Consider the following 17730-nt stretch of genomic DNA (forward strand, 5'->3'; position numbering starts at 1 on the left):
TGAAAATCAATTTACTTACCGAATGCAATGCAATCTTTTTTTATATAAAACTGATTTTTCGATTATTAATCAAACCTCTTTAAGCAAAATTTTCATGCCACATTGATTTTCACAATAAGTTGGTAGACATTCGCAAGTTTCCAAGTGAGTCTAAATAAAGTTTTAGAAGAAAATTCAGTTTTCACAATGAATCGATTAAAAACAATCTTTTTTGACAACTGAAACCAAATGGCTTTTAAAATTACCACTAAGCACTTAAACCGACTTTATTAAACAATTCATCTAAACATTTTTATCAGTTTTTTGTGCATTTTTGTGCAAGTCATTGTGCATTTTTGAGCAAGTTATTGTTCACCTTTATGCAAGTCATTGTAACATGCAAAAAGAATAAAAAAACTCAGATTGCATTCACTTTAATCAACATTTAAGACAAATTTACTTCTTAGTTTGATTAAAGAAAAATATAAAATTCAAAATTAGTTTTCCTGAAGGAGAAAAGAAATCATTAAAAAACATGCCTGAGTATGACAACAATATTATTAAAAACTTTTTAAAGTCTCTGAACCTATCTTCTAATATAAAAAGCCTGAGCTTTAGTAATCTGAAAATATGGGACCTTAAAGTCAGACAGTACCATTTATATCAATTTCTTGCAGCAACAAAATTTGATCGTTAGAGTGTTGTTTTTGTGGAGAAAATGATAAAAATGATTAAAATTTGAAATCATAGCTGCACAAGAAAAAAAAGTTAATAAGATTAAAGCAACTTTAACTAAACCTGTAATAAGAAATAAATATTTGTATGCCTGACTGAATCTAGGAAACCTTTAAATTAGCAACCTTAAGAAACAAAAACACAGAAGAAATAACTTCAAAGTCATTACAAAAAAATTAACAAAGCCCCAAGTTGTTGTAATTTTTTGATAAATGATGATAAAAATAAAAATATAACATATAATGAATCACCTAAGGAAAAATTTATAAAAACTAAGCACTAGCAGAAGGTAGTGGAAAAATAAAGTTAATGGAAACTTTTATTATAATTTAACAGGTTTGTTTTAATTAAAAATCTTGGATTAATCATAGATTATGCATGTCACAATAAGCAACAAACTATGCAGTTGCTTAAATTTTGCAATTAAATCCAAAGTTATTACAAAGAGTTGTTTATGTGGCCTTGAACAACTGCACTAAATGCAATAACAAGGATACCTGCAAATTGCAACGTGGCACTTTATTTCCAATCAGTAAAATAACTAGTAGCCAATAGAATATTGATATTATATTAATAACACTAATGGGCATAAAACTGCTGCTTTGATGAGTAAATTAAATAAAGATAAAATTCAATATTAAAGAAAACAAATGCTAACATATTTAGTAAAAAATGTATGCCAATGGCACTATTTTATTATGTTTGCTTTTTGATAACTTTGCTCTAAAACTGCTTTAATTACATTTTTCTTTTAAAATAGACTTTTATATGGTCAGAAATGGTTAAAGTACCTTATGGGTTCTAGGCTTTTTAATACTTCAGGCCCGTTTGCTTCCACTATTTAAATTTACCAGCAACTCTAAATAGAATAAATATTCTAAATGCTGTGCTGTGGGTTTCAAATGTATATTTGTTGGTATATGAATATGCACTACACGATACATTTTATAAAAAATATGTTGTTTGATAAAATTTCGTTTGAAAAAAAAGTGACCTTTGTAATCACGCAATTAATACAGACTTTTATTAAGGGTGTCATGGATTTAAGTAATTTTTGGTATCCAATATCTGGTCGGATAGTAATTTAATCCGGTTTTTTATTTACCGGATATTGCATGTTCATTTCATTTGAAAACTGAAAGAATTCTAGAAATATTTTAATTTTAAATAATCAAATGTTAATGGTTTCTATTCAACACTGTTTTTATTATTATTAAAACAGTACTAAAATTATAAGTGCGTAACAAATACTTAGTTTATTACTTATTTGCATTTCTTTTATCTTAACGTGGAGAAACTAACATTTCTACCCTTAACTGCTTTTTCTCATAAATAATGTAGGCAGTCTTCTGAAAATACAATGGATGCAGGCGGTGCTAGTAACTTTAGTGCTAACTCTTTTAGCAGTTGAAACTTTTCATGTATCCGATAATTTAACAGCTCAATAATTTTTCCTTTAATTGAGTGATTGAAGAAAACATCAAGTCATTGAGCAGCTTTTACAAAAAAAACCTAATCAGAATTTAACATATTTTGAACTTCCTTGTGTAGCTGAAGAAGATTCGATATTGACTTTTTTCCTCTTCATAAACTTTATAATAAAAACTTTTTGCGTGATGAAAAGACTTCCGATCAGATTGATTAAATCCCTTTCTTATCTGCTTTCAACATGGAATGCAAATTGCTGTGAAATCACAGCTATCATTAATTTCAGAAAACTTTCAAACAAATCTCGCCGTTTTGAAGGTTTATCACGGTAATATTTTGTCATAACAAAATACAGGCCGCGGTTTTTGTTCCGACACCGGATCCCAAAGTAAAGTGGCTCTTTTTGCGGCATTTACTCGCAGTAATCGTACTCAAAAAATAAGAATATTTTTGGTTTTTATTTACACGAAGTCATTATTTTTACGCGCCTACAAGTAAGGTCTACATAAAAGAACTCTTATATGTTCGCAAAAAATGTTTATATTTTAATTTTTCAGAGATTTAATATATTGATGTAAGGCAATGGATGTTAAACTCTACTTCAATACTCTATAGAGCGACTGTCAGGATTGAGGGTTTGACTTTTTATTGGGAAGATTTTTAATTTTTATTTTTAATGTTTTATTTCTAAGTTTTATGTTTTTTAAGTATTGTTGTTGTTTATTTATAATTATATTTATCATTTTTATCTTTCATACGTTTCATAGTAAAAGTGCATCAATGCATGCATATATTGACTGATTAAATGTAGTCACAGTGGAGTATACTGACTTAAATGGTGTAAAAATATTTACTGACTTAATAGGGATAGACGCAGTGGAGTGTGCATACATCTAATGAGAATTTAGGTTTGGGCAGATATTCTTTAAAACAAAAAAAAATTATTTTAATATTTACTTAAATTGAGTTTATAAATGAATTTAATGCGTATAAAAAAAATTATGAAGTTAAATTAAACAAGAATTTTAAGTGAAATTGTCAAAATGTTTAATAATAACTTAAGTTTAAATACGCGCGTTCAACTAAGAAAAAATTAGTTATACATGCATATATGTCGGAAGAATAGCCGTTTTACTTTAGAATCCGGTGTCGGAACATTAACCACGGCCTAAAATATATATTTTAGGATTTTAATTACATTATCTGGTTATTTGATCTCCTGTTGGATAATAAAATATGTTATCTGGGACACCCCTAACTCTAAGGCACCTTTTGTAAAATGAAAATCAATCCATTAGTAGAAAGTTGGGTAGCCCCGTACACTTGTTGTACATCTAAAACTTAGACAGCTATTCGGTATTGAGTGTTATAAAAATATGCTTTTAGGGGTTTTAAGGCATATCCAAATATCTACCCCAATATTGGAAAGCGATCTGATGGTAGAGCCAAATATTATTTGCTAGAATCAGGATAACAGTGAATCATCATTTTTGAATCACTTAATACCGTATCTAATTTTTTAGGTGACACTTAACTTTTTATTTATTTACAAAAAAAATTTAGTTTACAATATTTGTAAAAAGTGTTATTTTGTGTTATACTTTTATGAATGGTTGATCGGGTGATACCGGATACACGTTTTGAGGGTAGCTCCAAATAGTTTATTTTATTCATAAAATGAAATTTTTGTGATTAATACATTTTTTCATCATTTTTTTTAAACTTTATTTTATTTTTATTATTCACCTCCCCAAGACCGAGAGGGCAACCACAGATAAGAAAACTACTTGCGGATATAACCCTCTCTTAACTCTACAATTCCGAAACACGAACCTTGACGAAAAAGGCCGCTGCGCGGAGAAACAAGTTGAGCGCGGTACTACAAGAACATGGTAGGAATAGAACTCGTTACCTCTCGTTTATGAAGCGAGCGCTCTACCACTACACCAATACCTAACCATTTATGTTAAAAGGCGCTGTTTGATTATTATCAAAAACCAAACAGAAGTTTCTTGTATTACATTACAAATTATCATTATTACCTTATATAAAACTTACACAGTTCTACAGTTAAACGGCCTATAATAATTTTATTTGTTTGTTTGTTGAGGTCTTGTCAGAAAAGACATATTAAACATTAGATGAAATAATTAAAGAAAAAAGAATGCTGCCCCTTGCCAAACCCTCAGTAGATGTAGCAGCACTTCCTTGTTGCAGCAGGCTTTAAAGTATTCGATGTGACAACACTTCCTTGTAGTACCAGGCTATAAGATGTTAAATTTATGTATTGAAGCCAACATGTTTACTAGGGTAATGACTTTTATACAACCTCGTTTCCCTGTATCATAATTTGATAAGCTTTTATATAAGAATAAATAAAATATTACATTCAAGACGATTTGATGAAAAAAACCTCACCCTCAAAATGATTTTAAGAATTTTATTTATTAGCTTTTTGGACAAATTTTTTAAGTCACTGTAAGCAAATACAAAATTGAACACAGGCTGTAGAGTCACACGTATACAACATTGTATAGAATCATACGACGCCCAAGGAAGTCAAATAATCACAATAATGTCATTAGAGAGAATAAATTTCAGTGGGAGGTTGTCCTTATTGCGGCTTAAGTCGTGCAATTTTTGCATAACTTTGATGGCTTGCTCGCAGCACTGGTTACTTTGGGCAATGTTGGATGATTGGAGAATCATCTGTTTTCCAGTGGGTTTTTAAGCAACTAATAGCTTTTGGGCAGTCATTTAGAGCTTTAGATAGTTCTTCAAAATCTTCAACGTGGAACAATTGACTGCTGAACCAATGGTCAGCCTCTGAGTAAGAAATGAATGAACAGGTTTTACGCAACACCTGATCCGGGTTTCTGGCATCAAAATAAACGCAAAAAGACCTAGAGTGGCACGAGAGTTCCAGCGTGCATAGCTGATGTTTGGGATCTGTTTGAAAATCACGAAGAAACCTATTTCCTTTCAGTTAAGTGAAGAAAGACACGAGTGAGATGGTAGAGAAACTTCGTGTCATCTCTCCAGCTGCCTGTTTCCTTAATCTCAGCTTTACCGTTGCTGAAGGCTGCTTTCAATTTACGGTAATTGCTCATCAAATCCTGCACAAAGAAATAATCGATGTTTGGTAATTTAGTTGACCCATGGAGCTCATTGTCCATGACAACGCGAAGAACGCGGTCTAGCACATGCTGCTGGCAACTGATGAACTTAGGTTTGGGGTGAGCTTTTTATTCGAACATTTGCTGGACCGGAACAACAGCACCTGTCTTTTTGCCGTTTTTCACGTTAGTTGCGTCTGCAGCAATAATTACAACTGATCCCCACAGGTTGAACTCCTCTAACACATCCTGGAGTCTTGAGGACCACGGCCTAATATTCAAAGCCCTTAATGTATTTGCCGTCAAAGTGTGTGCTCCACTTCTACAGACGAAGCGTGCTCACCAAGAATTTCTTTACCTGAGTAGCTCTCGTATAGATAGCTTTGTGGATCGCTGATTGACATGGGATTGGGATTTCAATGCCCTTATCAGAAAGCTGGCGGCACACCACTACTGCTCCGTGGGCGACAGCTTTGAGCATGTAACCAACAGTCTTGCAATGCCTGTTGGGTTATGCTTCCTTCTGCTCATTGATACTGCATTAACATCTTCCTAAGAACTGCTCCTTTCGGAACAATCAGGTAGCTTACGCTAACCAGGTAAGTGTGGATACAGTTGCTTCTATTGCCCTCCTGATCTTGGATGGGTGGATGGTATTGGCACTAGCAGTTTTGCCAGTCGAATAACCAACATGAACTTTGCTCTCAATTTGCAGTTTGTAGAGATTCTCATCCTCGTTGCACAACCAGTCGTTGTTCATCTTAGTCATGTCAAACAGTTCATTCAATGAACCAAAATTTTTGTTTTTTTCTGCAGCGCTCGTAGTCTTTTAAATGTTTTTCTAGTTTTGCACAAATGGCTTGATCAGATCTACGCAGGAATTTTAACGTTTTGCTCCAAATGCCTTTAAGCTCTACAGCATTTAAACCGATCCTCTCTCTCCGTTTTTTGGCAGTGGATTCAATAAAATTTGAGGCGTCCAATGATATGGTTTTTCAGGGGCATGCAACTCCGTTCGCTCACGGGTGCTTCATAAATTGCCACGTTGCCTCTTCTTAATGTGGCTTAAAACCGGACTAAGTTCTTAGTCCAGTTTACCTTGTTCTTCTCCGTGTTAGAAGAGTTGTTGAGAAGAGATGTTGTCTTCTACTCAGCAACTGAAAAAGGAAAGGCCTTAACGTCAATATAAATTACGTAACAAATTAAAGAAACTGTTATTAAGTTTTTAATTGAACTGTTATTGTTAATATATTTTGATTCAATAGAAGCAAATAATGATTATAGAAAATAAAAAGGGCAGACACTAATAAAATATAAATTAACTAAAATGGTTAGTTTATATTTTATTAGTGTCTACCTTTTTTATTTAAACTTATGTTAAATGTAACTTACTAAATGATACAATGATCTTTTTATACTTAAACTATAGAGAATGCGCAATAATTAAAACAAGGCAATAATAATGTTGACACCAAATTAAGATAATTAAGACTCAATATCCCGCTTTAAACACCTCGCTTATATAGCAGTTTATAGCAGACTGCAAAACAGCTGAAGAAAGTTTAAGAACTCTACAGCAGTAACTTCCCAAACATTTACGTCACCGTGACATTACCGTCCTGACTAACTTGCTCTCCAGTAACCAATTGAGATGATGGTAGTATCTCAATGGTATCATTGATCAAAAAAACTTTATGTTTCAATGTTGTATCTTTTCCCATTTTATCGTAAATATTAAATTATTATTGTTTGTACTGTTAATGTAGATTTATTATTTTTTTCTCTAAAATAAAACATAAAATAGGAAAATAATAAAAATTAAAACTATTTTTGATTTTTTTCAATGCAAAAACATCAAATTTTCTCTTTTAAAAAGGCTTAAAAGCGTCATTAATTTTAGCGTTCTTAATAATAAACAGACCGGCAAGTAAAAGGTATAATGAAAACCGGTCAAATTTTAAAGAAACCGGGTCAAATCTCAGAGTCTGGAACGCTTGAGCACAGTCTAAAATTTATTTAATTGCTAAAAGGTTAGGCTTAAATTGATCATATAGACCTACCAGTTTGGATAAAAAACAGAGCCTCAAAGATAAAATTATTTAACCGGTTGTAACACGATTTTTCGAGGTGAAAATTTGATCTTTGAGCTCATTGACCAGGGTCTAAAAATTGCATAAATGAGTTAAACTTTGTTTTTAACTGATTGCAGAGTACACCCACAGCACACAGAAAATAGTGCCCATCAATTTTCGCAAAGAAGGGGCGTTTGACCCACTCTTATATATTTATATGTGTATAGATACAGTAAATATATAATATATATATATATATATATATATATTTGAATATTATACTCTTATTCAGCAATATATATGTTCATATTTATCAAAATAAATATTAATATTATTAATTTAACAATTAGACTTTTTTAATTTTAATAATATACATTGCAGTTATTAAAATGTAAACAAGTTTTGTTTAAATATTTCATTTTATTGGTATACATTGCCAAATAAGCAAATAAAGAATTCTAAGAAGAGTAATTGGAGTAAAGTAAATTTGTTGAAAGCAATGAATATAGTAACTGAATAAAAATCATCTATAAGAAGTGCTTTTGGTTTCAACAAACCTAAAGTAGATTGTTTTTCTGATCTTGATTATCTTGCATTTACGATAACAGATATTTATGTGGCAACTGAGCCGTCAGCAACAACAACACAGCATGTAAATAAGCTATCAGAAACTAAGCAATAAATGATCTATCAGTAATAAATGAGACATCAGCAATGAATAACAATATTCTCAATACCATCACTCAACAGTGGCTTATAAGATCTACCATTGTTGTCTCCTCTGCAATTTTTGTTTTTACAACACCTAGTATCATAGCAATCGTTTTAAAAAAATCATTAGCTTTTAATCCATCTACTAAATCTGCAGTTACTGATGTTTTATATGTTTTATCTCCAATTCCTACAATTTCGCAAAAAAAATTTAACTCTGGAAAAAAGAAAAGTTCAAAAAAACAAAATTCTCAACTTTTCTCCTTATGTTAAGCAACTCATTGATGAGCATGGAAAGCTTCCTAAACTCACTCAATCAACAAAAGAAACAAATCCGAAAAATAGAAAGAAACAAAAAAAAAATACGCTACTTGGTTATTTAAAGTTCCTGAAAACAAAACCAAGTGTATAATATGTAGAAATTTTGATGAAGAAGGGATTAGTGTTTTACATGTAAAGATAAAGTACATAAAAATTGTGTAGAGTTAAATCCTACCTCCGACTATTATGATTTGTACGTGTGTATGGTGTTTAAAAATAAATTATCTTATGTATAAAGTGTTAATCTGTGAATTTTAGTTTTTGCATGTTTTTATGTGGATTTATTTTAAATAAGTGTATTAACAAAATATGATATGTTGTTTTATTTTAATTTCCAATGAAGGTACTTATATTTACAATAATGTATTTCGTATTTGTATATCGTATTTTCTTTTCATCATTAAATAGACTATATGCAATTTTATAAAAATGTATCAAGTACTTAAAAAAAGGCTAAAAAAAACCTTAAAAAAAGTTATCATGGTTCTATAATTTTAGACAGGCTTAGATAACAATAACTCTGAAGTTATAAAAGATCCATAAACCTATAGAAACAGCCTCACAGAAGTTTTTCTTGTTATTAATTCTGCTTCGTAAAAAAAATTATTATAATTGGAATGTCCGTGGTAAAATGCTAGTTAAATAATGTATTAAGTATGTGCCTAATGATTTAAAACGAAGCGAATTCCTGTTTAAAATTTTGTTTGAGCATTATACTACTTATTCCTCAAATGTCCGGGGCTATTTTTAAAGAAATGAAGTTATAAGTTTTTTATATTTATTTTATATTTTCTATTAAAATGTTTTTCATAAGTCTTTTCTATGCTGTATATGTACCTATTGAGCAATAAACCTTTTGATCGTTTTAATTGTTAAAAACAAACATTTTCAGGAACAGCTTGTTTAAGCCATGATCAATATGATTTTAAGATCTAAGACAATGTTAAAAAAGTCTTTATTAAAGGATTAATAAGTTTAATAAGTTGGAATAGACTCAGAGCTAAAAGTTTTCTTTTATCATTTTTATTAATTTGAATAAAAGCTTTAAGTCAGAATCATTTGTTCAATAAATGAGAGTTATGATCATTTAGATAACGGACAACAAGTTTTTGTACACTAGAAACATTTTCATATTGACATTCATGTTGCGGAGATTTAGAAGAAAACGGAGAATGTAATCCCCAATAGGCTTTTTTTCGTTAATCTAGTTTACAAATTAGTTTGTATATAGTCTTGTTAAATCAACTCTCATTTTAAGTTTCTTAGTAAAGACTGTATTTTTGTCGTTGTTGATTTCATAATGATGTCTCTTGCGTGCATTTGGAGGCCTTCGATCTTAAGCATATTCTTCCTTGTTGACCATATAAATGGCCGCTTAAGCTTTGTGGGATCTCAATTATCACTTTTAAAAACTGTTTAGTAACTAAATGACTTAATTAAATTTTTTCGGAAAAATATATTTTGACTGAAAAAACTTAAAGTTTGTATAAATTTGAAAAATTTTTGAATGAGAAGATTTATACTAGCAACATCACTTTTAATTAAAAAATATCTGATCATATTATATAATAATGATAATATACTTAAATATCTAATAAATACAGTTTTAAAGTTCAACATAAGAGCTAAACTAATAGCAAAAAGTTTTTGTGTCGAAAATTGTTTTGTCATTTGTGCAGGGTAAGGTGGTTCGAAAAACAATTTATTTTTGAAAATGACTGTAGGACTCTTTTAATATGTTGTATTTAATAAAAAAAATGCTAGATTTAAAAATTGAATAAAAAATATTTTAAGGGTTTGCAACCGACCCTTGAACATTAAATAGGCCCGTAATATTATTAAAAAAAAAATTTCAAAAACATTATTTATTTTATGTTTAAATTTTTATTTTATTAAACAGAAAATTTTTTTTTTTAACTAAAAATAAAAAATAGGGATATAGACGAAATTTTTAAATTACAATTTTTTTTTTAATGCTTTTTTAAAAAATTAAAATTATTTTAAAATTTTTTATATAAGTTAGGTAAATGTTTTAACTAATTTATTATTGCTTTGTTCTTTAAGAACAATGAGCCCTCTATTTGCAAAATACACTAACATAATTTTTATTATATATATATATATATATATATATATATATATATATATATATATATATATATATATATATATATATATATATATATATATGAATATATGTATATATATATATATATATATATATATATATATATATATATATATATATATATATATATGTATATATATATATATATATATATATATATAGATATATATTTATATATATATATATATATATATATATATATATATATATATATATTTTTTATGATTCTGATAGTTATTTTTTGATTCTGATAGTTACTAATAATTAGTGGCTATTTTTTTTTTTTTTATGAGTCTATGTACCAGTACCCGAGGTTTTTAAGCATCATACCATGTGTTAACGATTTCTGAATTCTGATAACCTAAGAAGTTAACAAGTCGTTACTCAGCTATTCAATCCACAAATTTCAAGTAACCAAGTTTTTTAAAGATAAATTTTTTAGTTAAAAGCCGTGAAACAGTGAAATAAGAGTTCTTGCTTGTGAAAAGTGTCAACATAATATTAAACAAACATTATTATTACACAGAATAAACGAAAATTATAATAGTAATTAATGGAAAGACAATTGACTCAGCTATATGAGTAACTACTATGTATTTTTTTTCCTTTAGAAATTTAACCATTTCCCAAATTGTTTACCACTTACACATCTTTATATAAAAATGCTATGTCCAGTTATTGGAAGCATGATTGAAAGCAAAAAAACGCTGCGGAGATGGTTTTAAAAGAAGATCAAAAAAATTATGGAAGAGTTTGACTTCCAAAAATTGCCAAAAATAAACGGCATTAAATAACTCAAGGTTTGACCAAGTAGTCTAGGTATATCTTAACAGCTGCATTTTTTTAATCATAATCGGATATTCATAAATTCATTCCATATTGCTGATAACAGTTCTGTTTTAAAATACCTGAGGTTAAGACTTAAGGTTATCCCCTTTAAATCATTCAGCCGTAAATTGAAGGAGACCATGGCTTTCTTGGGCTAAAGGGTTTATCAACACTCTTAATAGCATGGTCCTTCTAAATAAAAATTATTATAACTGTTTTTTGGAACCACAAAATGAATATGCAATTATAAACAAGAAAAAAGTTATCAAGTTATATATGGACAACCTGGTCAAAAACCTATATATTGTCCCTTACTTAACCTGGTTAATAAAGGGACAATATACAGTATCTCTAAGACTTGAGGGTTCATTAACACTTTCTTAATCTTCTTTGAAGAAAAAAACGATACACATTTTTCTACACATTAAACCAATACCGTAACTCTTAAAATGTTGTTTTATTTTAGATGATAAAAACGGGCAATCAAGCAGTTGGAAACGACTCCGTTTAGTGCAAGAGGAAGTTTTATCCAAAGTTGAACGCAATCTAGTCACACTAAATAGACCACCTTAAAAACGTGCACTCTTTCCTAAAGATTTTGCAAAAACAAAAAAGTCCCAATCTCCCTATTTTATAAAAACAAAATAAGAGAAGAAACAGAGAATACCTTGTTTGGAGTAGAACTGTCAAAGCTTTTGCTTGTTTTTTTGCTCTCAATTTGGAAAAATGCATAACAAATTTGGCCCTGAAATTTAGTCTTTCTTCTTGAGGTGAAATAGCGAAACAAAAAATAATTAGCAAAAACATGGAAAATAGAGGTCCAAATTTAACAGCCTAATGACCAGAAATCACTACGTCAATTAATATCAAATTTTAAAACCTTGAAAAGATTCTGATTAATTCAGATCTTGAAAAATCAGTAAGAAACTACGCATCTAAGTGGTGTGAATTTTTAGCTGCGTCCTGGACGCCACTCTCTATTTGGCTTTAAGAAATCTAGGTTTTTGAAGTGTGTTTACGGTTTTTGTTTGTAAAATAGTTTTACTGTTGCTAAATTGCAAATCTAGGTGTAATGCATATTTCAATACTATTTTTCTATTTATTTAGGCTCATCAAACATGCTAGGAGAAGACGATAATGGCACTTTTTCCAAATCATAACTTAAAAACTTTGTATGAAATTAGAAATCTAAGTGGTATAAAATTCGGCGTCCTGGACGCCACTCTTCTTATAGCTTTAAGTAGTCTAAGTTTTTGAAGTGTGTAAAAAGTGCGCTTTATATATGGAAAACTACTTTTACTATTGCTGGATTATTAATCAAGGTGAACTGCATATTTAAATAACATTTTTGTATTTGTGTAGGTTTGTCAAACATGCTGGGATATATATAAATATATATATATATATATATATATATATATATATATATATATATATATATATAAATATATATATATATATATATATATATATATATATATATATATATATATATATATATTATATATATATATATTTAGTTTACACTTTTAAATAGATTACAAAAAGAAAATATCTTTAATTTTTTTGAAAATAAAGAAATTAATTTTTACAGGATAAAAAATAACATAAAAAAGTAAATGCTCTTACTTGCTTATTACAAAAAAAAATCTTTTGATTGCAATGTTGACAGGTAATCAAACGATAAATGCATTTTGTTTCCATGTGATTACTTAGTTCATTACGCAAAAGTGAGGTTAAACACTGTTCATTGAGGCACTTTACCTCTTGATATTCACAAGTTCGTAAGTGGTTCTTAAATAAAAATTATATTTTAATTATTGTAAATTATTTGAGAATAATGCTTACTTTTAAACTGCTCTGTTTTTAACTGTTGCTAATAATCGCTTTCTCTCATAAGACATTTTGTCTTTAGAAATTTTGAAGAAAACTACCTCTGAAATAAAACCAGTGGCGGATTTAATTTAAGGCGTAGGGCGGAATGGGCAAGCTACCCCACGACCTCTAAAACGGTTAAACAACGCACCCTAAAACGTTAAAGATTTTAAAACAAAAGGAGAAAAACAGTTTATGATCAAAACATTAAAGCTTTTAAAACGCTCGAATAAAAAAAAAAATGAAAAACCAAACCATTTGACGATGTTAACTTAATTAATCAACCGTGCTAAATTTTTATTTTCGAAGGATTTTTATTTGAATTTATTATTTTCATTTTAAGTTTTGTATCTTATAAATAATATTTTAAACGTTTTATGATTGTCTTTGTTCGAAAACCAGTATCTGTTGTCAACTTTTTTGTCCTTGTAATTGCTTTGTTACCGTTTTAACACAGTTTAAAGTTGTTATTATTTTTTTATTTTTAAACGTTATTAACTCTTTGTTATTATAATTAATTACTTGTTAAAAATTAGTGACTTAGGTATTTGCTTAAGATATTTAGTATTACTATTTGTAAGGGTTGTTAAAATATCTTTTATAGAAAAGATATGAGAGATCAATTATATTAAATTGGAAGAATAGTTTTGCAAAGTCGTAAATCTTTACTAGAAATATGTCATGTTAGTTACTATGGATGATACCAATGAAAACAAAACCAAAAGTTAAGTTGAAGAGCTACCTGCAAGTTAGATAATAAGGTTTTTTTAAACATGGATGGAAGTAAGTGTCGCAAACAAACATCATTGTTATTCAAATTGTTGGATAATACGCCACTGTCTAAAGATCATTATCTTTAGACAGTGGCGTATGTGTCCACCCAGAAAGTCGTACAACTGATACGCCTGCTGAATGATTTTAACACTACTTCGAGCAGACAAATGATAACGGTACCAGGTTCGATAATGTATATATATATATATATATATATATATATATATATATATATATATATATATATATATATATATATATATATATATATATATATATATATATATATATATATATATATATATATATATAGTGTCGGACAAAACGAGTGCAACCAAATAATGCTAATTTAGTTTCTTTATATAAAAGTGTTGCATTTTTTCAATTTAGAGAAATAACTATGTAACTGTTTAGCGACAAAGTTCTTCAAGTTTTATTTATCACAAAGTTCATTATTTGTACGCGAAAATTAATAAATTAATCAAAAGTGTTATAAAAAGTTGATTTCCTTCTGGACAAAACAAGTGCAACTCGACAAAATGTTGACCAAGCTGTATTTTGCTACCAATACTTCGTGGCGAATCCTTTGTTGTCGATCACAGCTTTGCATCTTCTAGGCATAGATTCGATCAGGTGATCAATGAAACTTTGTGGAATCGCTGCCCAGGCCATTTGAATTTGTTCAAACAGTTGATCCTTATTACGAACACCTTCACGATTAATTCTTCGGTTGACGATCTCCAACAGGTTCTCGATAGGGTTGAGATCCGGAGATTGAGGCGGCCAATCCATCACCGATAGGTGGTTGTCTTGAAACCACTGCTTGACTACTTTTGCAGTGTGTTTCGGATTGTTGTCTTGCTGAAAAATCTATTTTATTGGCATATTCCATTCAGCATGAGGTAATATAACATCTTTCAGGATATTTTTATACATAAAAAGGTCCATTATTCCATTGTTTCGATGTATTGGACCTAGACCGTTAGCAGCATTCCAGTCAATATGAGATGTAGCAAACAGGAGTCTTTTTTTCTGGTTTCTTAGTGAAATCAGCGGTTTCTTTGCATGGCGTCAAGAAAACAATCCGGCTTCAACAGCACGTCGTCTGATTGTTCGGTCCGATACATGCAGCTCTAATTGCTTTTGTATCTCGACTGATGATATCCAGGCATCCTTCTTGACGGCTCTGACGATCATAGAATTCTCTCTAGAAGTGATGGAACGCGGTCTTTCACCTTTGTTATCTGGTGCCAATTTCCCCGTAAAACGATTTTTGGAACATAGTCTTGATACGGTCCATTTTTTCACGCGATATTTATCACAAATACTTTTTTGTGACATTCCACTTACGTAATTGCCAATAATTTTCTTTCTTAGTTCCAATCCAAGACTGTCGGGAGCCATTTTTGCACTTGAAGTCATAAAAGTAATAAAAATAAATAATCACGCTTCTCAAGGCTTACCGTCTTACATATACCTTGTGATGATACAATAATTCACTGTAGAACACAACGTCTTGGTTGGATGTGGACTGTATTGATGTAATGAAACACTTGTTGTATTTTCCTTCTTGTATTGATGTTCTTTGATAAAACACTTTAATAAAACTCACTTCAATAAACTGTCGTGATAATAGTGACTGATTGACTTCCATATACTGACTGAATTGCCTGTCGATTTACATGTCTCTTGTATAGTAAAATGAACCTGTGTGAACCTGTTCTGAAAGATTCTAGATGCTTCTTTTCGATGCTTCTGGAAGCTTCTGGTTGCGTCTGGATGCTTCTGAATGTTTCTGGATATTTCTGGATGCTACTGGATGCTTCCAGATGCTTCTTCTGGAAACTTCTGGAAGCTTCTGCATGCTTCGGAAATTTCTGGATACTTCTTTTAATTATTAAAAACCTTCCGTGACGTTGACACGGACCAGACTTAAGAAAATGAAACAAACCAAAAAAGTTGCACTTGTTTTGTCCGCTGCAAAATGGCACTTGTCAACAAAATTCTGCCTGTGTGATGTCACCTGTCAGCTGATTGCTCATGTCATGGCATGCTATGACTCCAGACTCCTGAACTGCTTGCTGTGGTAGTATAGTTCGTTTCGTTTTTAAGACATGTAAAATTAGGAACACTTTTTAGCATTGTTTGATATTGGTTGCAAATGTTTTGTCCAATACTGTATATATATATATATATATATATATATATATATATATATATATATATATATATATATATATATATATATATATATATATATATATATATATATATATATATATATATATATATATAAACATATATATATATATATATATACATACATATATGTATTTATATATACATATATCTATATATATATATATATATATATATATATATTTATATATCTATATATATACATATATATATATATATATATATATATATATATATATATATATATATATATATATTTACGTATATATATATTTATATATATATATATATATATATATATATATATATATATATATATATATATATATATATATGTATATATATATATATATATATATATATATATATATATATATATATATATATATATATATATATATATATATATATATATATATATATATATATATTAGGGGTGTCCACTATGCAAAAAATTTTCAAAACCACCTAAATTGAATTTTTTCCCATTGTAGTGTTTGAGTATAATGTAAAAAATTAGTTGAAACACAGAGAATTAATTATTGTAAATCTCTTTTTTCAAGTATTTAGAAATTAAATCACAGAAATTAAGCCAAACAAAAGCAGCTAGCATAATATATGTTAAATTATCCAGTTTATCCAATTTAGTTCTGCATTTTTGGTTAACAGTTATAGTCAAAGTGTCAGACGGGAACCCCAAAACTAAAATTAAGACTGTCTTTCTGAATGTTATTAATGTTGTTTCGTTGTCCAAGGTTTTTTTTTGCCAAAACCAGGATATTGCTGCCTGTGGTTTTCAACGCCCTGCACAACCACTCCCTTTGTTCTAGATCACTTGTTATGATGGTGGCAAATTCTGAAATCAATTTAAATCCTCTTTCTGCGGTATTATTTACAACTTTTACCGTACGAACAAATTTTTCAACTTCTTTGTATCCTGGTTGCTCTGTCCACTGTTCAATTGGTTTAGCAAGCCAATCTGTATTGATGCCAAGAATGCTGAACAATGAGTGAGATTCAGGTCCCAGAAGATTTGACAAACTGTTTGACGAGTGATATGACGAAAAACTGGCTTACCAAGACGAAAATTTTCGGGTACTGGAATTTCTAAGAGTTTCGCTGCCATATCTTTTTTCACAGTGGAACTAACATGTTTGCTGAAGAAAGCAAATGGAACTACCTCTTCTGTCAAATACCATCGGTGATTGGTTATTTTAGAAAGAATGGCATCAGCAACTTCCTTGTCTGTTTATTTTTAGTCCATCATGTCGTGGATGAATTGCAGGTCATTCATAGGTGCATCAGCACCGATGCTAGCTTTTGTCCAAGCCGGTGTGTGGAAAAGAGAAAGTAATCTGTTCATTCTAAAGAGTTTGGTTCTCATCCTCTGATCATAAGGCAATTGTTCAGAAAACATGAAAATTTTGTTCGCATAAATGTTACATGCCATCCACCGAGTTTGGTGGATAGCTCCTGGTTTAAGAAAGTATACACCCCGTGGTGGAGTTTGCCCAAAGATGATCAGTGTGTTCTCAGCACATTCACGATAGTCATCTCTTGGAAA

The 17730-nt window shown here is 29.6% G+C and overlaps 1 protein-coding gene across 2 annotated transcripts in view; it reads right to left on the bottom strand.

The window, feature by feature from the left end:
• LOC136091400 (TNF receptor-associated factor 3-like) overlaps nt 1-17730 on the bottom strand; it is a 134780-nt gene that overhangs the window by 86189 nt on the left and 30861 nt on the right. For both annotated transcript variants that reach the window (XM_065818914.1, XM_065818915.1), the window contains exons 4-5: nt 12948-13112; nt 76-150 (exon numbers count right to left, since the gene is read on the bottom strand). In XM_065818914.1, the coding sequence (XP_065674986.1) occupies nt 76-150; nt 12948-13112 (240 nt within the window). The remainder of the gene's footprint in view (nt 1-75; nt 151-12947; nt 13113-17730) is intronic.

This window comes from Hydra vulgaris, chromosome 15 (genome assembly GCF_038396675.1).
Source record: "Hydra vulgaris chromosome 15, alternate assembly HydraT2T_AEP".
NCBI lineage: Eukaryota > Metazoa > Cnidaria > Hydrozoa > Anthoathecata > Hydridae > Hydra > Hydra vulgaris.